General features: G+C 29.2%; 1 protein-coding gene across 3 annotated transcripts in view; it reads right to left on the bottom strand.

Annotated features, from left to right (window-relative positions):
• LOC108004441 (neuronal acetylcholine receptor subunit alpha-7) overlaps nt 1–3,754 on the bottom strand; it is a 219,789-nt gene extending 216,035 nt beyond the window's left edge. Inside the window, exon 1 of one of the 3 annotated variants that reach the window (XM_017067359.3) lies at nt 2,758–3,754. In XM_017067359.3, coding sequence (XP_016922848.1) covers nt 2,758–2,803 — 46 coding nt within the window. In that variant the 5' untranslated portion in view covers nt 2,804–3,754. The remainder of the gene's footprint in view (nt 1–2,757) is intronic. The other 2 variants (XM_017067360.3, XM_017067362.3) reach the window with 2 other exon arrangements.
• Nucleotides 3,755–17,721: the final 13,967 nt, after the last annotated feature.

The raw sequence follows: 17,721 nt of genomic DNA, 5'->3' as shown, positions 1-17,721 counted from the left end.
TTTCATACGTAGGTAACATGCGTATATATACCTGTCTAATACATATACGTATGTATACACAATGTATAGTATATGCATTGTATATGATCCATACAGGATGAATTTGAAACCTTGTTAGGAAATTTACAAATATGGTTGCAAATCAAATATTTCGTAAATATAGATTTTTCTCTCAGAAGGGAAAAAATTCTTTATTTTCATTCCCCTTGTTACATTTATTTATATTTTAAAATTTTAAAATTTTTAAACGTTTATCTATCAAAATTCTTCTTGTATAACGGAAATAGTATTATTAAGTATAATAATAAAATAGTAATAATAAAAGTATTATAATAAATAATAAAATAGTATTATTAAGAAAATTTTATTAATTTCTTTTTATAACAATATTAAAATAACCAAAATTCTACTGAATTTTGAGGAATACGAGTCAGCTGATTTTGCTCTTCAATGTAAAATTAAAGGATTCGCAACGAAAATAATTTTTGTCAAGAATTTTTATTTTTCTCTCAGAAAGATAGAAAAATATTCTTTTGTCAAAATATTCGTTACAGATTATTACAAAATTGAGAGACTAAGTGAAAAACAGACTATGTTTTTATAAATTTGAAAGAAAGAAAATCAAGGAAAATTTTATTTTTATAGGAAAATCTGTACAAAATCATATTTCTTTTGAGTATACGATACAACTCAATTGTGTAAATCATTGTAAAAACATTGTAGAATGAACAAATAAAAATGGAATGAAATAATAGTAGAAAAAAAAATGAAATTGATACACGTGTCATTCAATTCTTTTAACATAACAGCAAAACGCTAGAAAGTTTAGAATTGAACAAATAAAACAATGTTTAAAAAAGACGAAATTGATATTCACGTAATTGATACGTGTCTATCAATTTTTCAAAATATAACAAAATTATTTCTATATAAAGTTATGAAACTTAATCACACGTAACGAAATTTTTTTCGTTATCGTTCTCATTTTCGTGGCAAATCATTCAATTAAAAAACTTCGACGAAAATCCATATCCTTCAATTTACTGATATCGTTATTTATCACACAATCACAAGATAATTACCAATAACACGATATCGATCGATATCAAAATTTCGTCCCGAAATTTCCTGACAACATTCCAAATGAGCATCAAGGAGCAAGAATAAAATGTCCTTTCATAATTCCTCCCTCGATTTCGTTTATAATCGAGCAGGCCCGAGCACAGTGACAGGTCTCTGGTAAACCGCGTGGGCGAGTCGTACACCGAAAAATCCTTTTCTACGCCCACGCGCGGTGATTGTACACACAACGAGGAAAGAAGGAAAGAGAGACTAAAAGGAATAGGAAAAAAAGGGCGGAGGAGAGAAGACGATAGATCATGGTATCCCAATTAATCAAACGTTCTGGGAAAACGGAATAAGGAAACGGTCCGGTATCGCATCAAATTAAAATCTATCTCGATTACCCTTTGTCCATCTTTTTTTTTTTTTAACAAAATCGTGAACCGTAGAGGAAAAAGAGAAATCAAGGAGAGATCGAGATTCGTCGAGAGAAAAATTTAACAAAAATATCCGTCGTGTTGGGTGTGCAAATATTTATACAGAGCGGTGATTTCGTGCCGTAGTATGTACGTTCAGTCTGCGTGCTAACGAGAGTGTGGGTGCGCGCACGTCACGCAGAAAGTGCCGCGAATGACGTCAGGATGCCAACACGTTATGTACGTGGTAAAGCAACACCTTCACCCTTCCCCGGGCTCATTTGAAAATCGCTACGCGTCTTGAACACTGGCGACGATAACGAACTCGAAACCGGCCGAACGTTGAACCTCTCTGCTAATGCTCAAAGTGACACACGTTCGTTTGCGCAGACGTTCAAATAGAATTTTCGTTGACGGTATAACGTTGACACGACCCGAATGTCTAATCGAACGAGTTGTCATCTATCAGGGTTTATACAAATATACGAGAGAAGAAGAAATAATTTACGTATAAACGATTGAGATATATCACTGAAAATCTCCATTTTTTTTTTTTATTGTAATCAACATAGAGATTGCGGCTCGTAAATATTAGAGAACCGTGTTATAAATCAGCCTCTCGTTTCAATCCGCCCGGTTGTAGGAAATTGGTTGACACAACAACGCGCGCGCAAATCGTTCTGATCGGACGTGTAAAGATTGCCATGACAAACGTCGCTATTTTCACGATGAAAGTACATCGTTCCAGCTATTATTCTCGATATCATCGCGGTTTAAAGAGTTCGAGGTTTACCATGTGTTGCGACGTGGAGCAAAAACCTGTCGCAAATCCCTACGGTGAGAAGCTCGTGGCATACAGAGACCCGTCTCGTGCGTTTCGCGTCGTGCTTCGAAGAGACCGAGGGAGAAAAAAAAATAACAAGTTAGACGAATGCAAAGTAGTAGGCAGACAGAAAGAGAGACAGAAACGAGAGCAGGAAACGGTAAAAGTAAACCGGCGTCAAAAAAAAAAGAGAGAGAAAAGAAAAACACGGAGAAAGAGGAATCAAAGAAAATATGATCAGAATTTAAGTGGATAAGCACCCGGTTTTTACCGTACGCGTCGCGAGAAAAGCGATCGTCTCTAGGACGAGAGCCTAGCGGCACGATGAAAAATAGGTATATATTTCCCTGGTGTCGCGACGAAGATTTTATCTTATATAAATATATATATATATGTGTGTGTGTATATTTAGAAAAGAAATTGGATGAATCGTTGTCCAATCGTGGCCCAACTCACCCGATGCAGCCAGGGCTATAGCCGCCATGAGAGTCCAACGTCTCATGTTTGCACGATAGAGGAATCGGAGCAGCTCGCTCCTTCCTCGATCACCACCACCTCCGCCACCACCGGCTTCTTCTCCGCCTCCTCCACCTCCTCACTATTCGGTTGTCCTCGCACGTGGCTGCAAACGCGTCGAACAGGAACGGTACCAGCTGGATCCCGTGTTGCGTAGGCACTGAGATTTATTTACGTTTACGCGAATGAAATTGCGACCGTGGAGGCCTTCAGTTTTCTCTCAGGGTCCGCCTGAACGTACGTGCCTCGAGCACGGCAATGGCATCGTTTTCGCTCTATCAGGGGCACGTGACAGCCTCCGTGCACCTGCGGCGTGTCCCCGCGCGTACACCTTGCACGCACTAAGCTTCGCCTCGGTTATGCCTTCGTGCGGCATCGTTGGGCATCGAGGACATCTCTTCTCCTCTCTTATCCACTCGTTGTACTCGTTCTCTCTTTCAGCTCGGCTCGATTTTCACACAACTCCTTTTTTTCCAACCCCCTTTTCCTCTCACCCAACCCTTCACGCCTTTACCTACCGATGAATATTTTCTCCTCCCCCCCGAATTCGAGAGAAGCAACAGACCGCACCAAGTCGCGGAGTCGCGATGGGTATACACGAGAAAACGAGTCGCACGGCTCACGGACGCGTCCGTCTGTCGGTGAGCCAGCTCATTCGACCGAGTTTCCCGATAACCGAGCTTTCCGCGCCGCCGTCCGATCCCCGCCGATTCTCAGAGCGCGTCTGACTGTCAGCACCGTGACGCTGAAACCACGGTTAACATCCTTCTGTGATCCGCACGGGATCGATGATGGTTATCACGAACCAACGGATGTTGCCGACCGTTTCCCCCAAATGTCCTCGAGCGTCCCCGTATCTGTTGTCACAGGGTTGTCAGATGCGCCCTCGCCGGCGACCAACGCTGGACTGATTCTCATTTGGCTGCAGCGCCGCGCGGTATCGCCGCCTCGGCTCTCTTTGGCGCTAGCGCTCTGTGTGGCCTACCGCCACTGATGTCCCTCCTCTCGCTTCAACCGCGGCCGATCCTCTCACTCTCGTCTTCTCTCTCTATCCGGCCAACGCAGCCTCTCTCTCTCCACCCTTTCCCTTTCCCTCTCATCGTCGTTCTCGCTCACCCTCCCTCCCTCTTCGAGCGGCCCACATCCGCGCATCGTGGGGTGGCATGGTATACCATGCGGTACAATCCCCTTCCGCCGTTCTCTCGTCGGGAGTTTCCCTCTTCGTCCCGCTGCTATAGTGCATGCCAACATCGCCGGAGAAGAGAGAATCGTTACTATGGCGAGATCAATATGATAGGACGGCGCATGCCTCGGTATCCTTATACTTGAACCCTTCGCTCTGTCCGTCTCGCTCGCTCCGCCGTGTACCGCGAGCTACTCGTCCCGCTCTTTGCTCGTCTTTCTCCTTTTTCATCCTTCGCTCTCCCCTCCAATTGGCGCAGCTCTCGCATGCTCCATCGTCCCCTCTCGCTCTGCACAACGATGCGCGACGAGGAGAGGTTGAGTGTGCTAGACCATAGGTAAGCGCGGCGTTGACTTAAGTCGCTTCAGTCAACAGAGGACCGTATGCGGGAGGATACCGTTTTCTCTCCTCAGAGTCCTCTTAACGCCCCGATGCTTCGATTCCTTTTTGTGCCTATCTCGAATATCGTTTATGTTTCGGATCCTTTTTCTTCATACGTGAATCTTCTCGATATATGGTATTGGATGTCCTTGTTGGAGGGCGGAAAGAGCAACAATGAGATTTAGAAATGATTCCCTCGATCTAGGCATCCCTCTATCCGTGATTGATCTCGATCCTCGATACTGTTTCATCCGCCTCTGGTCTGTCGATGCTGCTATTGCTGTTGTATCGAATGTCTCTTGCATCGAAATCGTTCCGCAAAACTGGCCGATTGATCGATCGGATTGAATTTTGGTTTTGCCTCTCGACTCGTAGATATTGGAATTAATTTAGGGAGATTGCTTTTTTTGAATTGGGTGTAGGATGTAGTGGTGTGTGATCTAGGGAGTATGATAAAATTTTTGGAATGTTAGATTGTCTCATAAATAATATCATTTTAACAGATTAGTTTTAATTAAAATAAATAATCATTTATTGTTAATTGTGCAATGATATAACGAAATTATTATCATTTAATATCCCAATGGGATATTAAAATATTGCTTGATTTTTTTTTCAATATTTAATTATATAAAAACACTTATTTAAAAATATAATAATGAATTTTTTAAAATATTTTTCCATGCAAAGATCCAAATCTAAAAAACCATTGATGGATTGAAAAAATAGTGTATTATTATAAATTTAATTTTTAAAATAAAATCAAATCATTAGATTGATAGTTATAATATGATTTTTATAACATGTAATTTTGATAAAAAATGAATAATTAATATTAACAAACTATAAAATTTTGTCCACTATATAGAAAATTTATTTGATATTAGATTCCATTCAATGTTTTATTATTTTTTATTATAAAATTTTTTAAATGGCTATTTTTAGGAAGATCATATTAATTAACAAAATAAAATATTTTGTAAAATAATCGGAAGTTAAAATATTTAAGTTAAAAGAAATTAAAATTGGTAGTCATTTTATTTATTAAAAAATTATTTTTAAAATTGCAATTACTTTGCAACGTAAAATTAAGTTTTAAATTCAATTGTGAAAATCATTATTTTTCTTTTTTAAAAACGTTAATTACTTCTTCAAATGTTCCTGTTGAAAATATAAAATAATATATAATGTTAATAATTCAATATTTTATTGCAATCATTCGCTGAATTACTGCACGATTTCAGTTTCAATTGAGTCATAATATTTTTCTCATTAATTGTAAAGTATGTAAAACGTACAAATGTAAATATATGTATGTACATTATGTATATTATTTATATAAAATATAAAACAAAAGTCGTTCAATTAAATTGTGATAGAACGATTCTCTTCGAGAGTTCATCTTCAAAAAATTTGCGCCATAAAGGAGTGCCGCATCTGTGCGGCAAATTGCAGCATTTTTGTTATTAATTTTTCAAGCTTTACAGTGCTCCAATTTGGTTTCAAGCCACTTCCCTCTCGACCGGTATATTTTATTCCTTCAGTGTTCGAAGATGCTTCATATTATCCAATTGTTCGCAATATACTTACATTAAACGGAATTCCTTCAATTAATATTGTTTAAAACGTTGCAACATTTATACCATAACATTTTTCCAAGTAATTCTCTACAGTTTTAATAATAACGCTACTCAATAGTCCTATTTTTATCTTAAAAACCCATAATATCTTCGTTACTTTTACTTTTACCCTCTCGTTTTCCCAAGTTTTTCCTTTTCATTTTTTACTCTTATACTTCTATTATTCAAAAAAGATTCTGTTTATCTTAATTAGACGTATTTCTATTATCATTTACAAGAACATTTAAAATTTTATAATAAGTTTTGAAATTTTTTAGTAATCGACAATTAAATCAAATCTTTCAAAAATACAAATATAATTTCAATAGTTATACATAGCTACATATTCGAATCAATTTTTATTATTGAAAAAAAAAGAATGTGGATCAGTTAATCTAATATTTTAACAAGAGATCAATGTTTCGATCTAATATCATTAAACCACAATTCTCTGACTAATGACCATTTTTAATTTTTGCATTGATTAATTTCTCATTATTTATATAAACATGACGTATCGTAATATTAAATGAAATTATAATATAAAATACTCGAACAACAAAAAGAAATTACTTTCTTCCACAGTTAAAATCTTCGAAATTGAAATAGTTCGAGCTTGCGAGAATCATCATATCTTCAACTTGGTTATATTCTAGCATTCGTTAACAAATCGACATACTTGATTCCACCAGTGTGCCCATTACTGATGCGCCGTGAAAGAATCAACGGTCCCAGAAACCAGCTTTGTGGTTAACAGCTTCCGAGTGGCATGCTTAGCACTTGTCAATACTCCTTAACGCTACGCTGCTCAAACTCCCTTTTGTTCCTTTTCCCCCTGTCGATCTTTCTACTTCGTTCCTACGATTTGTGCACGAGTGGCTGACGATCCGTTCTTCGAGGTAGATGGCGCTCGATGGACACGATTACAAGAGAAATCGAGCATCAATCGATCGAATGATGGTATGTGGAAAGATTTTTACCGATTTTTATCGAGAATACGATCTTGCGACATTTCAATCATATTCATTTTTGAATATAGAAGTGGATATGAATGGAAAATTGCAAATGTAAATCGATCGAATTGAAGGTATTTTTATTATATCAATGTTCACGATATAAATAAGAATTTCAAATTCAATTCAAATTTCTATATTCAAAATTATTTTTATAATGAAAAGAAAACAAAAATTTAATTAAACTGTAATTTAATCAAATAGTTTAAATATAATCTATTTTAAAATATTTTATTTTTGTTTTATGCAGATTTTGATGTTTGCACGAAAATTTAATTTTTATTAAATTTCAAAAATAGCAAAAAAGAATTTTCGTTTCATCATATTAAGCATTTCAACTTACGTGCAACTATGTTAATATAATATTAAAATTTTATATATGAGGAAATCAATCTAAATATTAAAGAATGTTAAAGAATATTAAAAGAATTTTCTTTAGAATTCTTTTTGAAATATTTGAATTCTTCGAATTTTTTTTCAATATAATCATTTCATTCACATAATAATTTATTACGTGTAACTTGACTAAAATCTTTAAATTCATCCAAAAAATATGTTTTGATTGTTAGCTTTCGAAGTACTTTTTTTTTTCAAGGATTAATCCTGTCCCCGGAATAAGAGGAAAAAACCAACAGGACTTTCTGACTGACCTAACATGGTACGCCTCTGAATACACCTCGAATAAAGAATCTTCCTTTTATTGTTTGGGATGAAATTTGTTCTATTTTTTTTTTCCTACCGATGAAAAATATGAGTGGAGAGATGGTTTCGTTTTGTTTTAATGCGCGGCTTGAGCCCTTATTGTTCGCTGACGTTTAGATGTTGCGTCAATACATGTTTTACGTAGATTTTGATGTTTGCACGAAATATTGATGCGTGCTACTTACCAAGTATTTGAACATCACTTTATATCTAAGAGATAATGGTGATTGTGGATTCTTCTTGCTTATTAAAATTGACGTAAAATTCTCGTTCAATTAAACGAACATACGATAAATTTAATTTCTCAATTTTTATTTCACGATGGTAAAATTCTTGGTTTTATTTATCTTTGGAATCAGGATTGTGGAATAATATAATGGGATGGCTCGGTCAAAAAATGTTTTATCTCAAAAGATTCAAAGCTGTTCAATTTTTCTTATCTAATTAATATCATTGTTATTACATCAAGTGATCCAGCTATGATTAACATAAACAATTCGGTTATATTTATTATTTCATCTAAGAATAGTATACAGAGAAAAATTAATATGTTTTCATTCAGTAAAATGATATTAAACTAAATAAGTGGGATTACGAAATAAAGGAATAAAATTAAAAAATAAAGATTAAAATTATTACACATGATACATATTTATATTAAATGTAAATCATAGAACATACGTTGTAAATAAATTTTATATTTCTTTTGTAGAATATGTTTTATGTAAGATCAAAATATTTATTATCAATCAATACTTGTGATTATAACATAATTAAAACAATCATATCAATATAATTCATTATATGATATATATCTTTAGTGCTCTTTATTATCTAATCAAGTATTCATATCTATTTATTATCTTATCAAGTATTTGTTATGTATTTTATAAGTGATGCTAATACAGTAATACATATCCACATGTGCAAACAGTTTATCATAAATGTTGAAATTTTAGAGGGGTTCAGGATTAGTAATTCTCATCATTGATATTATTATGTATTCATTGTGCAATGAATAAACATTCCATCATTCAGCAGTAAACATTAATGAAACAAAATAATGGAGGATTATGTACGTTTTTAATCAAGTAATAATAATAACAAACGTATCAAATATTTCTTTAATGTATAATTTTTTTCTATAATTATTTCACTATACATTTGCTCTTTTTTTTTTTTTTTTTTTTGATAAAAATAAATTAATTTCCTGGAAACACGATCAAAGTTTGAATTTTATTTATTTGAAAATGTTTTATATTTCTTTTGTTAATATTTATATTTGTCTTCAAATTTTTTCTATGAAAATTAATAATACCCGTTTATTCCACACTTTGTCGGATTATGGTTGACAAACAAATGTTTGTTTCTTCCAACAGACACACGTTATCAACGATTATTACCTGAATATTATCGATATTATCGATTATCAGATATTGCCAGTATCCTCATGGTTGAGACGTTGGAGCAGTATAACATTAACAGAACGCTAATTAACTTGAATGCTGATATAGATCAAAGGATATAGATCAGTGAATATCGAATAAAAATAAAAATCGAATTTATTTATTATTTTTACGTATCTCTTACTCGAATATTACTTAATTATATGATTATTTTTTAATAGGAAGAAAATTTACGCAAACGTGAAAGAATATTTTCTCCACTTTTTCTGTAAATTAAAATAAAATATTTATTCTTTATCGTTATCACAATATTTAAAAATTGTTATAAAAAAAGTTTGATAAGATAAACTTTATTAATTCTTGAAATAAATTTAGATAAAGAACAAGAATGGTAACAGAATATATTGACGTTTTACTAATTAATTAATATTTTTAATTTCAATTTTGTTTAATTCTTTCGTTTATGTAGATTTATCTCTTCCAATATATTGATTGTGGAAAAAGAATATCATTTCTTTTGAAAAATAAATTATCTATATAAACGGTCAATATTAGTGTATCAATTTTACGAAAAAATTTTACGTAAAATTTATTATTTTTCAAACTTTTCCTTTAACATGATTAAAAGAATTTTATATTCATTGTTATAAATGCAAATTTAATATTCATATTGAAATATGATATTTCGACAAGTCAGTGCATTTACACGCCATCTTGCAATCCTGCTATGAACTATATTCAGAAGAAAAGATTATCGCTATTATACAATTTCTTTAAGTAACAAATTTTTATCTTTAATCTTTTTATAATAATATTTATATCAAATTATATTATTTCTTATCGCAATTAGTTATTACTTACAGAATAAATTGATATTTGATATTTTATATTTTGTACAAGTTTCATCAAATTTTTTATTTCTAAAATTTTTAGTTTCACATGACAAACTACTATTAAAGTAGAAACTAAGATTGGAGATAACTATACTTGGAAAATTATAGCTGCAAATTTGGTATTAATAGTTAACAGCTCTGCTGAAGTTGGTAGCAGTTTTCACAATGTTTTTTTAAAGTTTTAAAAGTTGCAATATCTTTTCATGTTTGCAAAAGAATTTTTTTTTTACCAAAATAAGATCATAAAATGAAATTGTATCAAATTAACTTTATAATCTTGAATGCTTTTGCAAAAATTCTGCTTTAAACTGCTTTTTTTATTTCTTTTCGTTAAATTAATTTCATAATTTTGTATATTTTTTATGTCTAAAAAATGAGAAAAATATTTTTATGAAATATTCTTAATGCAATGATAATAAATTGTGATAAGTAGATCTATCAAAATTTTGTATCTTTTATTCGTAAATTTTTAAACTTTTTATTCGTTTCATTTTTTTTAATTTTTAAAAATTCTTTATTTCTTCATTAAAATGAAACGAAACGAAATGAAAATTATTATTTTCATTAATTTTTATAAATTTTTGTTTTCAGAAAATAACGATTCTTTTGTAGAAATAATTTAAAAAATTTTAAATTAAATTTAAAAAATTTATAAATTAAAAAAACTGATCATTTTTCAAGAATATTTAATTTGTTCGTCGTGAACATCGTTTTATATTTTCATTTTGAAAGATTAATAAATTTAAAATATAAAATTAAAAAAAGAAACAGGAAGAAAATATTATAAATAATAACAGAATAAAAATTAAACAGTTAAAAAACACTAAAACTTCAAAACTAAAATTTATAATATATAAATTAAAAAGAATTGATCTTACAGAAGTTATTTTTTGAATATAAAATCTAGAGATAAATTCTTCTTTTATTATTAAAAAATAATCATACAAAATACATACATTTGACATTATTATTATTATTATTTACCTTTTTAATTTAAAGAAATTTAATATAATGCAGATAATATAAATATACGTAACATATAATAATGTAAAACATTTTAAAACGATCTATCAAGATAAAATATCCAATATAAGCAAAAAATTAAATTTTATTGGAAACAACAAATAATTTTCTTTTGTTAAAAACAATTAAAAAAAACACTTTAAAAATTATCTTATTAAATGAAACAAAACTTTTCCACTCGCGAGAATAACGAAACTGACTTGATCCCCAAAAAAGGAATCACAAGCTGAATACGCGTCAAGTAGATACCTTCCTCGTTCATTCACTATAAATCAAAATTACTTTCAATCGTCTGGACGTTTCATTAAAAAACAGTCTGAACCAGGTCATCGATGAACTTCGACACCTAAGTTTACCGTTTTGCCTTCCTACCGGTGTGTCACGCGCACGACGACGTAGCACTTAAAAATGAGCGCTATATGCGCTGGCCTTTTATTTTAGTTTCACGAAAGAGGGGAAAAAAAGAAAGAGAGAGAGAAAAAGAAAGAGAAAAAGCGTAAAAAAGGAAGGGAAAGACATCTGACACCGTGAATTCGGGTCGTTCCTGTGTAATTTGACAGCATCCGGCCTAAAAGGCTTTGCAACGTCTTCGATGATCCGTTTTCCGCGGTGTTAAATCACGGAGGACGTACCTTCTTCGTAACATTGCCAGAGACCTTGATATTTAGGTGAAACGGGAGAAATTTTCGGGAGGATACCAAAGGATTTGACGGAAGTAGCAAAATTACTTAACTTTCGAGACTTGATTTTATAGTTTCATCAGTAGTTGAGAACTTTTTGGTACGCACAGAGTACACGTAGTTTATTAAGAGAACATAGATAAAGTTAAATACTTTAATTTTGATACGACTTTTGATGAGTGACGTTTAATTACTTGAATTTTTATTTTTTTTTTTTGTAAAAGAAATTTTTCAAATGGAATAAATATTTTTGTGTATTTATTATTCAAGATATGTTTTTAAATTATTGTCTTTTTTTCATCTTCGTTTAATTGCTAAAATTTATTTTCGCTTTCTGTATTCACGCTAGAATTACCAAAATAAACTTTGTAACAAAATCGTATACACACGTTGTTTGAATATTTATGAAAAAAAAAAAACAAAATTTTTAATACGCAATGCATGATATCTTGCCGAGATAAAAAAAAGTGTTTAATCATAATCTGAAAAATAAGAATAATAATCTCATCATATATTATAAAATATTAATAAAATAAAATCTTAAATAAAATAATATCTTATAATGCATGCTATCCGAGTAAGAAAAATGATAAATTTTTAGTTATGTTATCGCGAAACGAATGTCCTCTTAAATATAATATCGAATGAATTTTTAAAGCTCGTACAATTTAAAAAAATATTCGATCGAATTTCCATATCGACGATCTTCACGACATCGAATAAAGTAGCATTTGTATCCAGTAAGAGTTTTATAATTCATACTCGTAAATCAAACTTGTGCGTTATCTTTGTCTCACTCGTTTTTGAAGATCAACTATATTTTTCTATATTTTTCTGGTACACGTGGAGCATATGAATCTTGAATTAAGAATCTTTTCCTCTTTTTTAGTATCCATATTTTATCATTTGATATGATTTTTCGTACAATATTAATAAATATAAGAATATTTTTCTATCAATTGTTAATAGATATAAGTCTATGAATTGAAATTTCATTTATTTTTAATAAAAACAATTTTACAATTATAATTATTAATTATGATAATATTAATACCAATTACCTATCAATGTCAAATATATTTATAATTATCATATTTACTTTTACTTAAAAATTTTAAGAAATTAGTTTAAATATTTTATTGTAAGTTAAAAATTTTATTTTGATCATTATATTATATATATAAAAAAAAACAATAAAATTTTTCCATTTCTTTCTAAAATCTATCATTTACGAAAAAAATATTAACAATTAAATACACATATTTCATATTTACATATTTCAACAAATACAAGCAATTGATAAAAATGGAATTCAATATTAAAAAGAATATTTAACTTCCAAAAATTCAAAAAATTCACCTAGAATTATCCTAGTGTTCAATCAACGGTTATCCACGTGTCGACACAGAATTCATGAAAAAAATTGCTACGTACCCACTAACTTATGGACAAGAGTGTACACAGACATTCCATCTTACGAATCGATCATTCTAAAATGAAATTTTTCGAGATCAAAGAAAGGCAATATCCAACCCGATAAATTTTTACCAACGAATAACTTTCAGCTTGCAATTCTGAAATATATATTGCATCGTAAAGTAAAACTATTTCTTTTATTTTTATTGTCGGCCTAACAAAGCACCAAGTGCAGGAAAATTCGTCGAGTGTCGAGGAAACGTATCACTCTAATACGTGAAATTTTGTGGAAAAGGATAGGAAGTGTTAGAAATCAAGGAATGAGGGAGAGACGTGTTCTTTGCCATTCGTCGAGCACATTTATCAGAAAAAGTCACTTGGATAAGAAGCGACTAGTGTTGGCACGTCGCACACAAAGCAACGATATCCTGGTGTGTTAAATGACGAATGAACTGGAATAGATGACTTTCGCGGCCAAATTCCGCAAAAAGTTGGTGCGAAGACATTAATAACGGATCATTTTCACTTTATTTTCACGAAAACTTTAATCGCTGGTTTCAAAATTCGAGGATTTATCAATCAATCAATGTACAGCAAAATTTATGGTTTATGGTATATCAAGTATCTGTCATAGCTTCTGGGCAATAGACATAAATGTTTCAAGACTTTGAAATATTTTTGGAATATTTATTCTTTTCCGTTTTTGAATATTTGAACATCGTGTTAATGTAAAATTTTAAATGTGTAAAATGATCGAATTTTATTTTAATTTAAAAATTTAATTTTATTTCAGCTATTAAAACAAGAAAAATGAAATTTATATATTTTTTAGTCTATGATTATAGAATTATTCATCACTAATTTAATCATATAATAATATGATTAAGAGTATCGAATTTATCTCTTTATTTTATTCACAATTAATCTTTCAAAGAAATAAATGAAATATAATAACAGACATTTTTTTTAAATATATACTTATCTATTTTGATAATTGTCACGTTGCAATTCATAAGACAGATTTGAAGCAAAACTATACTTTTCATATCGTCTCATTATAATAGATAATTTTATATTTTTAAAAGTTAACAAATTGTTAAAAGATTGAGATCAAAATTGCGTTTGTTAATAGTCACTCCATTTTTATTCTTTTTTAACATTCATTTCTTTTCACATTATTGAAACTATTAGAACTAGTTTTTTCTCTTTCATTCCATCCATTTACGAAATAATTTATTCCGTTTTTCAAGGATCGAAGCGGGCACGTTTCACAATGAATTGTTGAAAATGCAATTTTAAGATCGTTCTGGCTGTGTGACAAGTCACACAGGGATTGAAAAGGATCAGCGGGTAAGGGAGTAAAGGCGTGTTTCTTTTAAAACGCGGCGAAAAAGTAGTAGGTCGAGCGAAACGAAGTAATATGGTAGCACTTCGTGCCTGCACGATGGCGATGTTACACGGCCAATCGGAGAAAAGAGATACCGGAACGATTTATCATGTCCCGCATGGTCCGTGTCGTACATTTTCTTCCTTCCTCTTTCCTTCTTATATCTATCGATACTACCTTTTCGTTTTATGGGATCATATCGAGCGCTTCGAAGCGGAAAATTTCATCGCAAGTTTGGTAAAAATAGGATGACATTTTTTTCATAATTTGGAAAAAATATTTTTAAAATATAATAATGGATTTACGTGTACATAGCTGTATAACGAAAAATTTGAAAGAGAAAAAAAAATGAACAAAAAGTTAATAAAAATAAAATAAAAAAGATAATAATAATTTGGAAAAATATAGTAAGAAAAAGATCATATGAAAATTATACAAAGTTATACTGACACAGTAAAAAGAAGATATAATGTTAGGATATTTTAAAAATTGGTTTTTAGTTCATGAAGCTTAGAATGAGTTAAAAATTTCATTTTAAATGTGATTTAAAATTAAATCAAGAAAAATATGTTTTAGATTTCTATAATATGTGTATAATTTATTAATTTCTATATTATTTTTTTATCATAGAAAGAGATAAATCCAATGAGTAAATTACATATATTCTAGAATATATATTTAATGTTACAATTAGTAACTTGTATAAGTAAAACTTGTATAAGTTTAATTAAACTTATATTAAGTATTTTTATTTTTTCAATATGAAATGGTTGTAAAATTTTTTTGGTTGCTATAATCCATTGCGTATGATTTAATTAGACAATGTTACAATTTTTTGAATATCTATTTTTACAAAAAAATTATTTAAAAATATTTTCTTTATTAAGTATAATTTAAAAAAAATAAATCATTATTCGTAGAATTAATCTATCTTGTTTTAATACTACATTAATCTGAATAAAATAGTTATCTATTATATTTAAAATATAAAATAGCAGTAATCTCATAATTTTCTTAAGTTCCATATAAATAATAGATATAATATTAATATTAAAAATACTAATTTTTTAATGTAAGATAATTATTCGATATATAATTATGAGAATACGAAGTGAAAAATACATATATATTTTTATACTTCATGATATAATAAATTCTTGACATAAGTTTATAATAATGGATATTATAGTCAACAAAATGATAAAAAGTTATAACACGTACTTTTCTTTCTTCATCATAATTTTTAACGCAAAATGAGAATTATGAAAGTTTCTGATAAACGATAAGCAAGACAAGGATTCGTGTAATATAATAGTTCATTGCTATAACATTTTTCTCGACTTGAATGAAGTTTAAAATGACGACGTAACGCGTTTTTTAACGCGAATCTTTAAATTATTTTTCTCAATTATGATATTTAAAACGAGCTACATAATAATTAAATATTTTATATCTGATAATCTGAATAATCTTACTACTCTTGTGAATCTTGTTTTATAAACATTTTGCAATAATTTATAAATTTTCGTTTTAAATATTTAATTATAACCAGATTTTTTTAAATTATTTCTCAAATTTCTGATAGAATATCAATTAAACATTGTACATATAAAAAAATATATAATTTAAAATTAAATGCTATTTAATTTAATAAATGCAATGATTAATAATTTAATAATTTTTTTTTCTAATTAAGAAACAAGTAGAAAAAATTAAAATTGTATTGTTGACACAAAATGAAACATTTCTGCTTAAAAAAGATGGAAGGGTTACATTATTAAATTTCTTGTAATTGCCTATACATCAACTGATGTCCACGTGAAATTGTTTTCATTTTTAAGATAGAGATACATGTTTCATTTTTCAATGATGATATTTTGTTTTATTTTATATGGAAAGTAATTTCTTTCGTGATGAAAAGAAGAATTAAATATGCTCAGAAAATTGAATTTCTTGATGAAATTGAATATTTTTCTTATAATAATTTTCTACAATAATAATTGAAGATACAAGAACGAAATTAATTCATTTTTAAAAAATTAAAATTTTATAAAAATATCCAGTTAAATCATAACAATCATAATCAAGTTTATAACAATTTTCTACTCATATTAGAAAATATTTTCACTGCATTTAAATTTACATTTTTTTCAATTTGCAATTAATTTATAGACTTTCGCAATTAAAATTATGTAGAATGTATATTTAAAGAATATGAAGGATTTCTATTTAACAGAATTAGCGGAAATTAACATTGAAAGATAGAAAAACAGAAATAGTGAATATTCAGCATCTAGGAAAACTGTCCAATATCTTTTGGAGGCTATTAAACTTTTCCAATTTGAGGGGAAAATTCGCGCGGAAACTTTTCTTCAAGTGCTCATTCTAAACTCTCGCCTGGCGAGCATTTATGATGTCTGTAATTACTCCGTATTGAATGGGAGCAACAAATACAACCTTCTGTGCAGCTCATTTTCAGCTAGAATTACTCATTGCATTAATATTTAACCGATACTCAAAAAAAATTTTATATTTTCAATGAAAGTCATCTATGACTTACGAAAAATATTTTTTGACAGATAGAGAAATATAATATTAAGAATTAAATTATAGAAGTATTAAATAATATAAATAAAAAATTGCACAATTTTTACATAGATAGAAAACAAATATATTGAATTAATAATAATTTATATTCAAACAATTAATTTCCTTTCTTTTCTTTTTTTCAAAAAAAAATAATGATGATAAACTTAATAACAAAATAATAAATGAAATTTTTTTTAAGTAATAAAAATAAAATTATTTATTCTTTGAACTATCATTTTTAACAAAATATCAAATTATTTGTTGTAATCTATCAAAATTAAATTTTAATAATGATTATATTTTGTCAAAGAAATTACTATTGAATTTATGCATATTATATTTTGTTAAAAAGATCTAAAAAAATTAAATTTAGTAATAAAAAGAAGAAATTTTATGATATTCATTTAAAATATAAAACATAGAAATAAAAGTAAATTGTCATCATTAGATGATGAAAATATTAAAAATGATAGATAGAAATGATTATTTAATAATTCAATAATTGAAATTGCAAAAATCGTACTAATAATTCATAAAATTGCTTAAAAATCATTAATGTCATAAAAATCATCTTTGAAAATTAGAAAAAAACTATCTAACTATTAAATTCAT

Source organism: Apis cerana, linkage group LG14, assembly GCF_029169275.1.
Source record: "Apis cerana isolate GH-2021 linkage group LG14, AcerK_1.0, whole genome shotgun sequence".
Lineage (NCBI taxonomy): Eukaryota > Metazoa > Arthropoda > Insecta > Hymenoptera > Apidae > Apis > Apis cerana.
Note: the sequence above shows the minus strand (reverse complement) of the source record. Positions and strands in the feature narration are given on the sequence as shown.